Source organism: Fopius arisanus, unplaced genomic scaffold (genome assembly GCF_000806365.1).
Source record: "Fopius arisanus strain USDA-PBARC FA_bdor unplaced genomic scaffold, ASM80636v1 scaffold00072, whole genome shotgun sequence".
NCBI lineage: Eukaryota > Metazoa > Arthropoda > Insecta > Hymenoptera > Braconidae > Fopius > Fopius arisanus.
In genome coordinates this window covers 657,579-674,913 of record NW_011887811.1, presented here as the reverse complement: position 1 = coordinate 674,913, position 17,335 = coordinate 657,579, and the positions used below count along the sequence as shown (strand labels likewise).

At 38.6% G+C, this 17,335-nt stretch overlaps 3 protein-coding genes and 1 long non-coding RNA gene across 4 annotated transcripts in view; 2 read left to right on the top strand and 2 right to left on the bottom strand.

Moving 5' to 3' along the window:
• Positions 1–156: 156 nt before the first annotated feature.
• On the bottom strand, positions 157–1,736 carry LOC105269683 (uncharacterized). The gene is made up of 4 exons (XM_011310126.1): positions 1,202–1,736; positions 980–1,130; positions 619–912; positions 157–492 (listed from the first exon to the last, which is right to left on the bottom strand). The coding sequence occupies exons 1-4, from the start codon at positions 1,408–1,410 to the stop codon at positions 475–477; spliced, it is 672 nt and encodes a 223-aa protein (XP_011308428.1). The 5' UTR covers positions 1,411–1,736; the 3' UTR covers positions 157–474.
• Positions 1,737–1,870: 134 nt separating this feature from the next.
• LOC105269682 (probable salivary secreted peptide) lies at positions 1,871–2,444 on the top strand. The gene has a single exon (XM_011310125.1). The coding sequence runs from the start codon at positions 1,950–1,952 to the stop codon at positions 2,349–2,351; it is 402 nt and encodes a 133-aa protein (XP_011308427.1). The 5' UTR covers positions 1,871–1,949; the 3' UTR covers positions 2,352–2,444.
• A 1,907-nt stretch (positions 2,445–4,351) lies between these two features.
• Ephrin (ephrin) overlaps positions 4,352–17,335 on the top strand; it is a 173,173-nt gene continuing 160,189 nt past the window's right edge. The window contains exons 1-2 of the mRNA XM_011310124.1: positions 4,352–6,387; positions 8,209–8,394. Of these exons, the coding sequence (XP_011308426.1) occupies positions 8,285–8,394 (110 nt within the window). The 5' untranslated portion in view covers positions 4,352–6,387; positions 8,209–8,284. The remainder of the gene's footprint in view (positions 6,388–8,208; positions 8,395–17,335) is intronic.
• Positions 9,082–17,335, bottom strand: part of LOC105269679 (uncharacterized) — a 100,878-nt gene continuing 92,624 nt past the window's right edge. The window contains exon 3 of the long non-coding RNA XR_892461.1: positions 9,082–9,338. This is a non-coding gene — a long non-coding RNA (uncharacterized lncRNA). The remainder of the gene's footprint in view (positions 9,339–17,335) is intronic.

Genomic DNA, 17,335 nt, shown 5'->3' with positions numbered 1-17,335 from the left:
AGACCAGAGCATAGCAGAGCCCAGCAGTAAAGACCAGAGCATAGCAGAGCCCAGCAGTAAAGACCAGCGCTCATCAGTACAGAGTACAGAACTCTGAGATACTAGTACGAAAACTCAGGAAACTCAATTTCGCTTTCAAAATTTAATTTTGCTTAGGCTACTCAATTTCGTTACAAAAGGAAAAAAAATTATGGCCACAAGATATTTTAGTCTGCCATAAAAATCGTATCGGGGAAAATTTCAATTTTTTTAATACTTCAAAACAGTTTCATAATTCTCTGAAGACCAAAATTTCTCCTCGTTTTTCTCCTATCCCATTTTACCCCTTTTTTGTTCATTTTCTTCCGGCAATTTTTTCGTTTGTCACATCGTATGGAGCATGACCTTGAACGGATTTCATGTTAGAATGAATCTCAAAACACTGAAAAATTCCTTCACTTCAATTTATTTCAATTTGCCTCTGTTCCTGAATAGTCAGACAGATGGCGTCGTCTGTAAAATTAAATCAGCAAGCAATTGACCATAATTATAAATATTCGAGTGTTATACGAATAATTAATTTCGGTCGTGAAAAATTTTATTTTGGCATTTAAAAATTTATCAGAATTTTCGTGTTACCTGACCCTGACGGGATTTCAGTAGTGGTATTCTAGAATTGTTTTTGCATGGCCGTTGGCTTAAACTCGAATCCTCCAATTTAGTGGTGCCTTTTGAATTATTTTCCACGTGCGCTACGATTTTATCAATTATCTCATCCAAGATATTTTTAAATTCCAATTCATCGTCATCGAGACTATCAATCGTGTCGATTATTTCATTTATTTGTAGGGATGAATTTCCAACTGTGTTGAAGCCAAGTGGCAAAATGTAAAGCTGATTATAATTTTCCGCGTCGAAATGTAATATTCTTTCCTGTGAAATGGAAAGAACGTGTATCACAAAGGCAAATTCTTATTTGAATGCATCGTGTTTTTTGTACCTTTATAATTCTATTAATTTCCAAGGGCGTCGGAACAAATTCAAGATATTCCATGATCATTTGATCCTCATTGTCTGCGGGTTCAACGAAATTTCGAGGATCTGATGGAAAAGCTTGCAACCACTTAACTGTCATAATGGTGATGAAAATACTGGACAAGTTTAAATATTATTGCAGTGAAATGGGGAATTAATGAAAGAATGGAAATTGAGGATAACTCACATAACCATTAATGTTAAAATTGGAAATGCAAACATTTGCCAATCAGCCTCATCTGGCTGATTAATCCATGGTATTATTCTTTCAATCCAATTCTTATTATTCACACCATCAATTAAAACATTCACGTCCCGATGAATTTGTTCATAAAAAGAGAATAGCCACGAGAAATAATCACTATTTATTTTACTAGAAAACATCCAATTGAACATCGTGCACGAGGTAAATAGAACTTGGTTAAATTTTATTCCATATCAACGAAAATAATAAAATGCGAATACTGAGTAAAACAAAAAGCAATCATTGATATCAGCAATCATTCTTATTTTTCCCAGAACATACATCACGTCTTGGTAATTTCTAATTTTTTTCATCATTTTTATTACAATAATTTCCCCCATCGATTTTCAAAGATGGCTATAAATTATGAAGAAATAATAATTGCTCTGAATTTAATCGTAAAAAAATCGATGATTTCATTATCACGTCATCATTTGCGTTATGAGTCAAAACATACTTGTTAATGATAGTCAACTCAATATTTTATATGATAAAGCCACCCACTTGAGAATTTCAAGGAATCGTGGAAATTGTGGAAAGAACCGTGATGAGCTTTGCCAATAAGATAAGATAGCTGATAACAGATAATCAGCTGAATATATATAAATTATTCCCACTGTATCCTATCAGTCACAGTTCAGATTGCGGATTGACCGTAGCACAATTAGTAACAAAGATTCAGTCATCAAAAATGTATTCGAAGTGTGCCTTCCTCTGGGCTCTCGTAGTTGCAATTGCCATTACGACATACTCACCCTCGCACGCGTACCGTTACAATTACGCCACAAATAGTACCAATAAAAGTCATAACTTGATCGTTGGTAGCAGACTTCCAGGTGATCGCATAACTTACCAGGAGAATATCGTGAAGTCATCGAAGCTGTGGCAGATTACAACAGTGGAGAAGACGTTTTATGCAGCTAAAAACGAAAGAATCACTCAGGTCTATGCCCTAGATCAGAAAACCAATGGAAATGGAGCCTACGCTCGTATCACCAAGGGTGGACCTGGTTTGAACAACGTCACCATCAAATTCAAGAGCCAGAGGAATCACGGTATCAACTTCCTCGTCCAAATCTACTCCAGGCCCTGAAGTGTAAGCTATCGGTGACAGCTGGATAACAAAATGTCAAATTTTTTCTTCGGTTTCCAAAAATTTCAATAAATTCCATGTGGCAATCAATTATTTCTCGCTAATATTCCAATTTCATTTCGTTCCTCCCCCGATATTCAAATATGCAAGTAATTAAAATATAATCAATATTTAATAATGGAACATTCGTCAGACCTGATGAGAAGGTGTGATTTGACTACAGAAGGCCTTATAAAATATTCAATGAACTATAAATGTCTCGATCTATACCTGGAAGCCATTTATGTCCGTTTTAGCCGTTCTTTCATAGTCTTGTTTTATAATTAGAAAGTATATTTCTATCTTTTTTCCTTCATTGTCATATTGAACTCAGGTCACCTATAGTCGAATTAAATCGGGAATAGTGCCAACGTAAATAGTATTCAGGGTGGTAAGTTGCTGTATTTATCACAGTTTTATTTTTCTATCTATTCATATACATTTTCGATAAAAGTGATGATTCGGTGAAACGGTGGAGGTAACAGAAATAATAATTCCGGTACAATATAATTTTCCAGTGAATTGATATTGATTTCATAAGGAGAAAAAAAAATGGTTAATTAATGTAAAATAATGAGAGGTGTGAGAGAGAATGGCAGTGGAAGCAGTACATGCGTAGGTCAAATAGAGAAAAACTCAATGGCGGATGGGAATAGGGAGTCGACGGATATATGAAAACGGGAGTTTTATCGATCGTTAACATTAAATATTTAATCATACCAAGAAAGTTCAATACTCGGACCTGCGGTTGAGCATAGCGTGGGCTGTCTTTGAGAGTCAGGTTGGCGTCTGCCACGTTCCGGATATATGTGCAAGACACGCAGCTCTGACACCAATCCCCACGTGGATGGAAGTTGTCCTGAATTATTTAGTTGTCGATCGTCTCACCCCCTAGTCTGACTCGGTTGAAATAAAAGACTAAACAATTAGACAACTGCAGTGGATTATGAATACAAAAATAAACAAACTTGGAGGACTTTTAACACTCACTGAATTATTATTCAAAACTAACTCTAGATAGTAAAAAGGCACTTCACTCTTTTACTATGTTAATATTAACTCTGGAGGGCGATGTAGTTTCGACTTCCTGAAGTAGAAGTAGTTCAGTTTTTTGTTCTCCCTTCTGGACGATTTCAGACCACCAAATGTTTTTGTGGGATTATAGTGAGTTGGGAAATCGGGTAATATCGTGAAATCCAAGATATACTTCAATACTTCATTAATTAAATAACTCAGTCATTCGATTGGCATAAAGTTCAAGTTCATTAGAATCGATGAAAGACAAATAAACAAGAAAGATATGACGACATTCTCTTTTTCTCGAGCCTCGTTCAACTGAGTCCCCTATCATTTTATTCTTTTTACTCTGCATTACAGTTTGAAAAGTCTTTTTAGATAAGGCGACATTAATGGCTGTAGGCGAGCGACTTGAGCCGCACACTGGACCATCTCCCATAGGTATCTGCTGCTGTTGAGTTTCCCCTAGATTCAAATCACGTAGTTTAAAAAGTTTCTACTGGTTATCGAATTGTCTCTACCTATCATTATCTTTTTTCCTCCAAATTTAAACCAAGCCTTCCATATCCACTGGTTCCTCCATTGTCCATATTAAACTGGCGAGTGCCAAAGAAGGACAATGTTTCTATCCATCACAGGAAACTGGAGAGTCCACGGAAAAGTCCGGGTTGTTGGCGGTGCCAGGAGGGGTAGCTTTTGTAGCTTTTACCGATGGCAGGTATAGTGCAAGGGGTTGCAAGGGGGTGCAGGGTGTACAGGGAGTACAAGCTGGGGCTTGCGCATTATTCAAAGTGAAATGTCCATCGTCATCTCTCTTGTATTAATGGAGTTTAAGTTGGTGTGCACCGTTTCGACATTGTGGAAAAGAGAAGCCACGAGGGGTAAGAGAGTGAAGGAGAGGGTGGAATGTGTGATAAAGAAAGAAATGCTGTAAAGGCGCGCGCAGTTGCGTTGGGAAGAGAACGGAGTTCCGTCATTCGAAGCCCGCCAACAGAGGAGCGAGCAGCCACGGTACGGGAGCACGTTCGGTACAGTTGTAAATTCGCGAAAAAAAAAAATCTGATAAATCACCCCCTCTCCCCAGACAAACACCGCGGTGTCTGTTTATCACCTGCTTAATACCATCGATGATAAAATAAAAGAGTGGTGCCACTGACAATTCCCGTGTAACCGTGATTCATTGAGGGTGAGAGGTCAATTTCACGATGACAACAACAACAATGATGATGATGTCAATGATGATCATAACGATCATGATAATACTCTGAATGCTCCTGTGACTGTGAAAACAATGCATCAACTCTAATAATCTTTAATAATCTCGAATAATCTCTAATAATGATAATCAATATGATGGTGCATCAGAACGACTGCTGTCAATCTAGTGATAAAAAATTCAATTAATATTTCATTGAATGCAAATGCTTGTCTTCATGCAAATACTATTCGGAGATTCTACTGGAATAGTGTCGGGGGGAAAGACTCGGTATGATGTTTGATTGATTGATGGTAATATTTGAATGTTTAGTTAGAGGAATAATTGGTGTGGGGTGAAGTACACCTGCTCTCGTCAATTTGAAATATTTTTCTTTTTGGAGTGATAATCCTTGGGGGAAGGTTGTTCTGCAGTTTTGTGTGGCTGTGCACAAACAAGCCAGGCAAGTAGTGACGAAGTGGTCTGCTTGGTGCAGGGCCGATTGGTGCCGATTCAACACGAGTTGTAAAGTCGACGGAGAAAGAAGAACGCTACTTCAACGAGGGGTCCATATCTTTCCACTCGTGAAAAGGGATAAAGAACTGAAGTGAGTGAAGGAGTGAGACAACAAAGACATAATAGCCCGTACTCCTGTTTTTTCACTATATTTGAGATTTATTCAGACTAAATGAAATCTCCCTTTGAGGTGATTCTCCGTACGATATGGTGAATGAAAAATGAAGAAAAACTGCCGGAAGAGAATGAAAAAAAGGGAATCAAATAAAACAGAGGAAAAACAATAGCCGCTGCGAGTATTTTTTCGACGGAATTCGATTGAGCGTTGCATCCAAACGAATTCACCGAAATAACTTGGATATTGAACGAGCTATTTGATAAAGTGAGATTAATGATAGAATTTAAATGTTAGAATAAATCAATTGGTGAATTTCGATTGGTGGAGGATCTGGGAGTTGATGAGGGGAGAATATTTTGTGGGCACACATGATTACCGATTTCAACGTTGTGTATAGGGTGCAGTGTGAACAACCAGTTCTCTCTAGCTCAGAAGCTACGACATCGCCTGTTCCTTATGTGTATATGTGCAAATCGTTGAGTCAATGTGCACGTGTTCAGCTCCCGCGAGAGATTCACGTATGGGCCTGATCCCTATCTCCAAGTAGAATTTATCCAACGGTTGGTACTCCCTCGTTGGGTAGCACTTTCTTTCATTGACATTCATATCATTTTTCACATTTCCCCCGTGACCTGTATCATTGAGAAATCATAATAATACACCAATTTTACTGTGCCATATTTTTTTTTATCACTGGCTATTCTCCTGTGCAAATGAAAATTTTCTGTGTTATTCTTTCGATCGTTCAATAAATTTATTTATGACTTTGAGTTCTGAAACTTATTTTATCTGTTATTTTCTACTTAGTTGTCATTTTTTGGGATTGTGCTAATCTTTATGACTGAGTTGATATTTTTTGAGGTTACGAATTTTAATCGATTGCAAATTTCTTTCTTTTTGTTGAATTGAGAAGGCTCTATTCCTATTTAAAATTTACCTCAAGAACTAGAGCTGAGAGAAAAACAATAGTGAAGGCTTGATTATCTCGCCGGATATCCGACGGGAGGCTGTGAATTCACGTGTGATTGTTGCATTGTTTTGAGTGACTAAACCGCAAAAGGGAATTACATACAAATTTCACTCAGCAATTTAAAGGATAGTGAGTGTGATTCAAGTGTGAACGGAACTACTGGTCATCGGTTACACTAAAAGTGAGTATAGATGCTGAAATTGATTTTAAAATTGTCTGACACCGATTTTACCAAAAAATTTCATTTTCAATGTGAGCATGTAATTTTCATTTGAAAAATAATTTTAAGATCGGATTTATGAATATATAACCGCTGTTGGTGACCTTGACTATAATTCCAGGCTTAAACAGAAATCTGATTCTCTGATGGTGCGAGAATTGAGATGTGAAAATTTCAAATAGCTGGCACCAGATTAATTTTTTCATAAAAGTCGAAACGGAATAATAGAATGAGATTCACGTTGTTTGTGGTTAGCGAGAATTAAGTTTTTCCAGTTTCGATTTAATATTTCTGAAGATCCAGATAGTTTGCTCCGTTGCTGTCTTTTCTGTAGCCGCTGCAGCTCTGATCGCGCCAATAATTTTTTCTCCACGATATACTCAGGGCCATCGACTCGTACGGACCAAGAAAGAGCAAAGTCGGTTGTCCCCGGCGAAATAGAGATTTATTTATTAGGGGAATTATTATCTCCCAAGCTGCTGCTGCTCCGGTCTGGTTTGCTCTCCTCTCTTGAGCTCTCTGCCGTTCTGGTCCTTCTCTCCATGTTGACGCTGCAGCTCCTTCTGCGTGAATGAATTTTCGTTTGAGATTCATCTACGGATATCAACTCGCGCGGACCGTGGAGAAAGGCCCCCTGGCGAGTGGTCTTCTACAATTTGAATTTTTAAATTTTTCATTCCAATTTTGGGCTTGTGCGCATAACTCATTTTTGTTCCCCCACCACCCGGTTTTCGACCAATCACGGGATTTCGCCCGTAACTGGGTTCTTACTAATAGGGCTGCATTTCTGGAGAGGTCTCAGTCTGCGGAACACATTGGAAACATCCACATGAATTGTGGTGACGGATAAATAATTTCGAGGAATACTGATGGCTGGAACATCTCCTTATTTTTCCTCTCCTCTGCTTATTCCCGATTCTACTCTCATCCTGCAATTAAGGAAACAATTGAATTCTCGACATCGGACGGAGAATTATCCAAAAGGAGATTTCATTTATTTTGAATAAATTTCAAATATAGTGGATAAACATAATAGCACCCCGACATATGGGCTATTATGTTCTTGAGATATTTCACGTCTTCACTCGCTTCAACTCTATCCCTTTCCAGGAGAGGAAAAATATGGAATCCTTCTTAAAGTAGAAGCTTAGCCAATCGAAGTGTAAATTGTGGTGCGGGAAAATAGCTTCACGGTTTGACGAAAATTAAAATTTCTCTACTTAAATTTGGTTAACTTAACTTAACTTCGTTTTGACTCGGTTTACCAACGACCGCAGAGATGGCGTTGTCTGTAAAAAGCAATTGGCAAAATAACCCAATGTATTAAAACCAAAAACTCGTCCACGTAAAAAATAATAGAAACAATTAAACTTCCAGTGCTTGAGTGTGTGGAAATTCGAGAAAGACATAACTGTAATATGCGCCCCAAACAATTCTCTCCCAATGACCTCGGCTGCACCGAGCAACTCGGATATTATGTGGAAGACACAATCAAAAATTCCTCAATTCAATTTAATTCATTTATCGATTTTCAATGGTTTAATTGTCAATTCTTTCATTTTTGATTGTTTTTATTTTTTAATCACAAAATAAATAATTTTTTCGTTGATTGCTTCATTTTCGTATGATCATGTACTTCCACGTACATATCCTCGCGTTTCTAATTCATCGGTAAAACAACGCGATTGTTAAATGCAAAGTGAATTGATATGTCAATGTGTTGCTTATGGGTTATTTGATAATTCAATTGTGTTATGTGTTGTGTGATTTTGTGTAATGCAGGTGGCCGAAAGACTGAAAGCTACCTTCACATAAACAATAAGTGTTATCAAACGGCCTCAAGATTCAGCCGGACGTCATGCCTTGGTTCATCCTATTCCTACTGCTGCTATCTGTGATGGAGGCCTTCCCCAGGGAGGCCACCTGTTCACGTTTGCCGGACATCTACTGGAACTCCACCAGCCCAATGTGAGTCACGTATTTATATTTTTCTTAACCATGCCAGTGCATGACCCGTATCGTATGCTATGTCATGCTTATTTCATGGACTATCTCGGAATCGAGCCAAAAATGTTCAGTATTTTCATTTTATCAGCGAAAAGAAAAATGACGATTCACTCAGCGTATGTGAATACAAGTCGGGTTTAGTTTCAATTCTGTTCAGGACTGTCTCATTAGTTTCCAATTGAAAAGTAAAACTCGAAGGGATTCGAATTCGAAAAATTCTTGATAAATATTTCTACAAGTTATATCCAACGTTGGTATCAATGCCGAAAAATAATTAGAAATAAAAATCAGAATAAGAATTCCATTGCAATGGAAATAATCGGAAGCAATCGAGCATTATGAATCGATTGGGCGAGGAGGAAAAGTTAGGGGGAGGGATGAACAGGAGTAAGACTTTAGAGTCACGAGCCGAATGCTGATAAATCGGAATCGATCGTTGATAAAATTCTACGTCTACTAGGCGAGAGATTCGCGAGATTCACACTCCGGTGAAACTCAACTCTTGTACCGTCATTTCCACCCAGTTGAAAACGTACAACCCGCACAGCAAATTGTTGGCACAGTGTGCTAGGGAAAAAAGAAATATCCGAACAATTCAGCATTGAACAATTTATTTCTTCATTTTTCTCTACATTCTAATTTCCACTGAACTCGTTCCCTCAATAAAATTGAGTGGATAACGTATTACTTTGATAACATATTACTTTGATAATTATTCAAATAGTGCTGTGAGCTTGAGAAATGTTTATACTAAAATGGAGAGAAACCCTTTGTCATGGCTCCCCCTCTCTGTTCATACTACCTTCAGGCAGCTTTCAGCAAGATTGATAATTCACTTAAGTGCTTCACAAGTGTAACACCTATCGTTGAAAATCACAATGTCACTTGGAAAATTATTTTTCCTTCTAAAACAGAAAGCATTTTGTTTCCATTTACGTCAGAAAATTGTGTCGAGTCAGGGAATTTATTGCATATTCCGCGATATTATCTAATTTTTCATTTAAAAAACGAAGATAAATTTCATATAAATTCGGGTTGAAAACATTTCAAGTTTTATTCACTTGCAATATCAGGGTAATTCTTTAATAGGGTAGGCCGAGTCTTTCCGTTGGATTGATTAATTGTTCATCTTTCACATTTAGGCCAGTTTTTTTTTTAATATGTACTCATACTCATGCTCAAGTTCTGTGAATCCAATGAGGGAACAACTTTTTGATGGAACGATGGCATCCATTAAAAAGTTAGTTGGGCACCCATGGGGCTTCATGGAGAGTTGAAATGATGGACTCTGCCCCTCACTCCCTTCCTATCTCTCCAACTTCCCATTCAGGCTCATTGGAAAGTGTTCAAATCATATAGGTAAAATCGTATCAGTTCATGCACGGGAAAACTCATCTGATTTTATTTCAGAGGTGATTTTACACGGATTTGTTTATTCTATCACTTCACGAGAATAATTCCGTAGAGATATCTTATTCATTCAGTAGCCGATGAAATTGAATTCAAGAGAATATTATCGATACTTAAAATGACCAATCATCTCGGTGAGTCTAGTATTGGCCTTTTGCGTCGTTTTGCGAATGGGCGATAATCCTCTGGTCTCACTTCTACCAATGAGTCCCAGAAGACTCGACTAAGTCTGTCCTTTTTCGCAATCTTTGTTGATTTTTTTCCCTCCTATTCTTTTCATGCCTTCACTTATTCAAAAAAATTGAGAGGATTCCCTTTTAATTCTCCAGTGGAGCCTTCCTGTTTTTAACTTGGATTAATCCTTTTTTTTCTTCTTCACTTATTTTTCCCCGTCGTCTTCAATTTGATCCTAATGAGTTCTGAGAAAATTCTCTTGCATCATTCAAAAGCAAAGTGCATCTGGGGGTTAAGCAAAATTTTCCAAGTATATTATCAACTACTCTATGCTTTTATCATTTCAATTCATTATTTTTTCGCGAGCAAGTAATCCAGTATTTATCAAATATACACCGTTTTATGATTTTATGATTGCAAAATATTTTTACTTTCCAAGGACTAGCTTTCCCGTGTGGCATATTGAAATGTAGGATATATAGAAAAGCGTTCGCTGTTCACGACAGGTATTCACATTTGTTCTGTATATCCGTTCGGTTTTTTATACCAGTTTCCGTGTCGTACCTAGTATTTACATTCATTTGATCGTTAGTCGTATTTATTGACATTGGGTGGATGGAATTAGGATTAACTTATCTTTGGGATATCGGAAAGATTAGGATAGAGGAATCCGTTAAATTTCAATACATGATTGTTTTCCATCTAGTAGACATGGTGGGATAATACAGTTCTGTCTATTTACTAGTGAGTGCATGGAAACCACGCAAGAACATGTGAGCTGCGTGAGATAGATGTTACCTCGATCCCCTGCCGTACATGAGGTTGGGAGTCGTAAGGTCTCGGGTACTACTAGTAAACTCGTGAATTCAATTTCAAAGTTCCTTTGCACACTTGTAAGAGCTCTTCTATAACCCGTTTTTTACAGTTCTTTACACCTTTTATTTTCATTTACATCTCATTGAAGTTTGCCATTAAGTAGACGCAATAAAAAAATCCGTACAATTGAATTTACATTCAATTTTTCAGATAAATGATATATTTACAATTATATATTCATATTAGTCTCTCCTTAATACTGTATAAAGGCATCAGCAAGAAAAAGTGCAACTGCCGTAAGTGCACGTCATTCTGGAGAATTATATTTTTGTTCTCTCAGTGAAGTACAGATTTGACCGTCTGGCGAAACATTGTCGGGGGGTAAAATAGTAGAATGGAAAGAGGGAGGCTGTGTGTGTGATAAAGAGAGAGAGAGAAAATGTGTGTGTGTGTTGGTGAGGAGATTGGGAAAGGACCCTCGAGTGGCTATTAATTCGGCACACTCTCTGGGTCCCCGTTCTACAATAAGCGTGAAATGCCAATTCATATTCCGCGCACTGGTTTCAGAGGACAAAAGTAGGTCCTCCGACATTCTCAGGGAACTGATTTGGACAAGCTAAATATTCCGGTCCTTCTCTTCAGATATACGTTCATAAAATCAAACCGAAAAATTCCCTAATAACATTATTTTCAAGTAAAATCTTATCACAGACATGATTCGGGGAAATCGTCATGATTACGCTGATGTATTTAAGATCGATTCAATTTGAGGAACAAATTTAACGGACGTAACGGTTAAACGCGTTATTCTTGGCGACCGTGATTTTTGAAACTTTGAACATGTATATATGTATACAATTCGTTGGCAATTTATTTAAACGCTAACTAGCGCATACGTTTGAGGGTTGCATTTGTGTATACATTCGTACACAGTTCACTATCTCTTTGAAGAACCGCTCGCGCCTGCGGTTTCTACCGCGATATTACCGGATCGTTAACTCCTCGATCGTGCAAACCCTCTCCTTTTACTCTGATGCTGCTGGGTAATGATCTCGGCGTAAGATCCGGTTTAACTCTCACGGTTGGACGCTGACTTGTAATTTTTCCCACTCCCAAATATTTTCCATCAAATAGAAAAATAATGAGTAATAATGAGAATTTTAATTCCCTCTGTAAAAAATTCATCGTGAGAAATGATTACTGAAATCAATCAAATGCGATTACGTTACCACCCTCAACATCAGAGAGTAATATTTTTGTATGCTACACCCTTCCCAAGAATTGAATATGAAAGCAACTCACCAGGGGTTGAGGACGGTCGGCTTTAATTACCCAGGACTGTTTGCCTATATTGTTGTCTAATATTTGCGGCATCGATCGATAGTCTAGTATACATTACGGCTGGACGATAGTTACCGGCAACGTTGGCAACGTTGTGCTATCGTTCAATGGTAATGGCCCCCCAAATCCAGTACCCACGCACCTCATTCACAAAAAAAAAAAATGAAATAGAGAAGAACATTGCGTCTCAATCCGTAGTACCGCGAGATCGGTGAAGAAGAATATTCCGAAAATTCGGGACGAAATAATGAAGCAGTTACAGATATTTTCTTTTTCCATCCGACAAGATTTGTAGTCGGATTATGAATTGAGAGTGGAATAGACAAGTTTACGCATTTACCCAGTTTCACGTGCTGAAAATTATCTCGAATGTACCAAGTGCACAATGAATAATATCAAGGACTTGGATATCTGCTTGAGTATTATGGTAATGTCTTGTAGGCACATTGGTGCCTCCGAGGGCTTTGCGATGCTAAGTACCAACAGTTCTATTTATGCTACTGACCCACAAAGAGAATCCTGTTGGATTTAGCAGTCCCTCAACATAACATAATATTATACCGAGTGTTACTGGCCAAACTTGCACCAGAGATCCAGATGAATTTCACCTTCGCAATTTGACGTATCCTTTTGTCTCGGTCTCTGTTTTTTCTTCATCATTTTTCCTACATATACGCGATTAATTTATCATTCGTTCATTTATTTTGCTAGTAGATGCAAAGAAGACACCTCTTTCCTCGTCTTACCAAACTCACCGACAAATATTTATGTAACGCCTCTGGCATGTGTGAATGAAGGTACACGGTGTGCAAAGACGGAATGAATCAATATTTGGTTTGCAGCCGGTATCGAATCGATCAAGAAAATGGTTGGTGCATCGAGATATGCCTTCGTCTCGCACAACCGTTACCCTCGGAAATTCACTAAAAGCTCACTGTTTCATTTTTATTTTTCAACGAGGGAATATCATAAAGCGCATCGTTTTACTGAAGAACACATTGACGGGGTTTATATATGTAAACGCAATTTGCATCCAAGAGACCCATTTACGGCGGAAATTCGATATCTGAATCTGGGCTACGATTTAATTCGCTAACTCATTGACGACGCTGTTAGGGCGACGTTGGACTACGAAATGGCGTGGCAGGAGACTGAGACCCCAGTGTTCAAGTCCCTACTTCAAATCTACTATAGCTAGAAGCATCTTTATTCCATTGTACAAATGCAAGTTCATTTTTCGTCCACTTTTCAATCTGCCCTCGTCGAGAATATTAACAGCTGTATCGTGGAGGATTCACACTCACTCATAAATCTGTCAAAAAAATGTACTTAAAATCTACTTGATTCAAGTACATCATCCCAGTTCTGATCCGTCGTGAAAAATTTAATATCCGTCAACGCTGTTTCTCTCTTTTAACTGTTGCCTGACTAAAAATGCGTATTAACTCATGGCAGGGTGAGCCATTTATCTCCCACACTACATTCACTCTCGGCATTACCATGTCTGCGCTCTTTCATCCGAGGAATATTGTGTAATGATGTTTGACGCCGGGTCGAAGATGTCCGTGTGCTAGCCTTGAAAGAGCACCCAGTGTCTCCGGCGTGTTTAATGAGTGTGAACATGGCCAAAATGTTTTTACCGGTGGCTCGAGAAGAAGAATAAGCACCAAGTAGATTTTGAGAGAGCTGGGATAAGGAGGAAAATGCAGATGAGAGGAAATTTTTTGTGGAAATATTTGAGAGGGCGAGACAATGGAAAGGACTGAGGAGGACAAGTAAATGAAAATAAATGAAAAAAAAAGACAACGACATGATAAACAGTGAGTTAATTGAAAGTAGGTGGGTTAGAGAGGCCGCGTGGCAATGGTGTTCCGTGGCGACGATGCGGCTGGATGAATTTCGCGCCAGTGTCCATCCCTTTTCACGTCCAATGAGAATCGATCGTGCGTATACACTATTGGCACCGGGGGAACCCCCCGGAAGCCTCAAACGACGCTGTGGTTAAAGAGATAGACAGCGGGTAGAGGGCGGCAAGAGGGGCGACAAGAGGAATCGTAAAATGGTGTGGGACTTGCCGTATTTGCATAGTCGATTGCCTACCGATCGTCAGCGGCGTTTCGCTGCCCGCAATCCAATTCGTTTTGGCGTCGATTCTATCTTGGGCAACCCCCCAATGCTTTTCTATTTATTTTTCCTCTATTTCTTTCCACTCACCATCAATCCACGAGGTTTTACATTTTCTCACCCCCGTAAGACATTACGAAACACTCTCTAGTCTACCGATTCCAAACCATTTCACACCACCTGATCTGTCTGACTATTCGTTAACTCGACTATTGAATAGAAAATTTTTGATAAAAGCCCGGGCCGTGTAATCTTTTATTTTTCCTTTCTCTTTTTCGGGTATTTCAAAGGAGAAGAAGCCCTCTTCCAGATCGAATCCTTGATTGAACGGAAAGTAAAAATAAATACATATAGAGAAAAGTACAAGAGAGTTGAGAGTTGAGAGCATCCGAGTTTGGTCGATCGTGGCAAAACAGGAGAGCTGGACCCTCGTTCTTTCTTTTGTCCGACTGTTGTCAAGGAGTGACGGAAAACGTCTCAAAACATCCGATCTCCTTCGTAGACCTCGCCCTCCTGTTCATCCCTCTCTCAGAAAGCATATAAGAAGGCTCGTCCTGGGGATGTGCGTCTTTTTTCGAGAGACTCGTATTTCATTTTAGTTTCGTGTGTGCACTCCGTTTGCCAACTGACCCTTTATGAAGCTACTATTCTAAAGACTGCTACAACAGACAGGGACAGAAATTCAAGAGCAAAAGGGGATTCACTCCATGCTGAGAAGAAGGAAATATAAACTAAAATCGGTAGAGAGAATTTGTAGTACTCGATGCTTTTCACCTCGGTATTCTCCATGCCCCAATGCTAAATCGAAATGCGACCTATCGAGAAATATTCGTGCAAATACAACGAATACAGCCCTCTGTACTTTCGTTTTTATATTATGTATTTGATATACATATGTGCATCCCGACAATTCCTATCGCTTGGTGCAACGACGCGATGGATGATTGAGGGGACTCGGTAGAAGATGCTTCAATTGAATCTCCATGTCTGTCCCCATTCAAGAAAACCTTCTCTCCAAGACGCACTAGTGCACGTCGATTCCCACCAGAATATTTAAGACCCTTTCACCGATCAAGTAAATCTAAAATCAAATCATATATAAATATAATAAAATTCATTTAATTGAGAAAAAATTCCAAATCCATGTAATCTTGGCGTGAATATTCATGCACCCTCGGAAATTTAATCAACTTCTGAAATTTTCATCTCACTCCCCTGAAAACATAAACTTCCTAGAATTCTATCTAGAACTTGAATTTTCATATACATTCTTCTCTTACAACCGATTCACTGTCACTCATGAGAATTACTGTCATATTTTTCTTGGAAATTCCACAAAAATCGTGAGATATTTAACAATTGGTTTTCACTCGTTTACATGGGAAAAATTGGTTGAAGTCTAAGCGAGATATTTGGGATGCAGGCGATTCATTCATTTCTTCAATGTTATCATTACAAGGATTGAGAAGATTCATTCACGCTACTCACAGGTTGCCAGTTATTTTTCAGTCGAATTTCGTGAGATTTAAGCCTTCCTCTACGTATATGTTACACATAGACAGGAGAAGGGAGTAGAGAGAATGGAGGATCTGGAGAATGGTGGCAGGAATTCAGCGCATTATGGCACGAGTTAATATTGGGCGGACAGCGGGTGGAGTCCGTTTCCACTAAATATATCCCGCCCTCCATTTACTCGAGTTGCACATACAGTATATGCAGTAGCATGGCAAACTTTAACTTTAGCAGGTACCAAAGTGCCTCTCGACTAAGTTGAAACTCTTAAAAAATCCTCAAAGATGTCTTTTACCTTTGTTTATTTAGTTTAGTTTAGAAGTATATTCTCGCAGTGGTCTAGATTTCCGGTGAAATAAACAGGAAGAGGGGGAAAAAAATACAGAATTGGTTGAGAAGTGGTGGATGAGACAGTGAAATTACCAAAACTATTCCAAATGACCTCTGGGCTATTTAGCAACAGTTCCAAACGAAAACATGGTTTGCCACTTTGCCCAGCCTTTGCTTCAACGCGACCATTCATGTACGAATTTCGACTCCTTGCAACCATGGGGTTGTCATGTACTCAACCCCACAGCACTCAGAGCTTTCTCCACCATGTGGCCGACATACGTGACTAGTTATTGGTAGAAAAAAAAAATTGGTCAATCGTTGAAATTTTTCTCATTTCCCAATGTCTACATCTAGTATTCTCGATTTTGCCACCGGTGTAAATAACAAACCAGAATTCTACAGTGTTTCAAACAATTATTCCCAATCAATTGTTCATCCAATAACCTTGAGTCCAGTAATATTTCGCCGTTTTTCTCCCATAGCGCAATTTTTTTACGACCTCTCAATCACTCAACAACAAAAAATGGATGAATACCACTTTGCAGAATTGAAATTGGTTGGCAGTGGAGGGTGCAAAGTGCTCTACTTCCGGTCACTTTGAAACGTGATTTTGATTTCACAGCATTGTAATTTTTCTCATTGAACTTTGTGTTTTTTTTCGGGTGATTGAAGAGATAATATTGGCAATATTTTTCTTTCTGCATTTTCACCTCAACCATTACTCGAATTTTAATCTGGAAATCAATCCATCATGGATAGCGAATAAATAAACGGTAGTTGAGGCCTCAAACATATCAGGGTGAACAGTGCGCTAACGATCTTCGCTTGGGCTTATTCCCTAATTCCTACCGTAAGGAAGTTTAGGTGCGGTGTACCCCCATTTGCATACGCTATCACGAACCGGTAAATTTCTAATCTCCCGAAATCTCGTCTCACCATAAATTTGTACATGCTTTTAATTACATCCTATGGTTTTAACTATTAAATCCAAGTGAACCACATAAAATATAACAGATGATTAGTCAGAAGTGGGCAATTTTCTCTGCTGCATGAACTGCTGATTTTTTTAATTATTGTATTTTGTGAATTATGATTGACGAGTGTCCGCTCCGATGGTCACCTGAAATGTAGAGCATTTTCAAGCCCCCACTACATGCTGAGGAACCATTTTACACTAAGCCAGGTTTCAGGT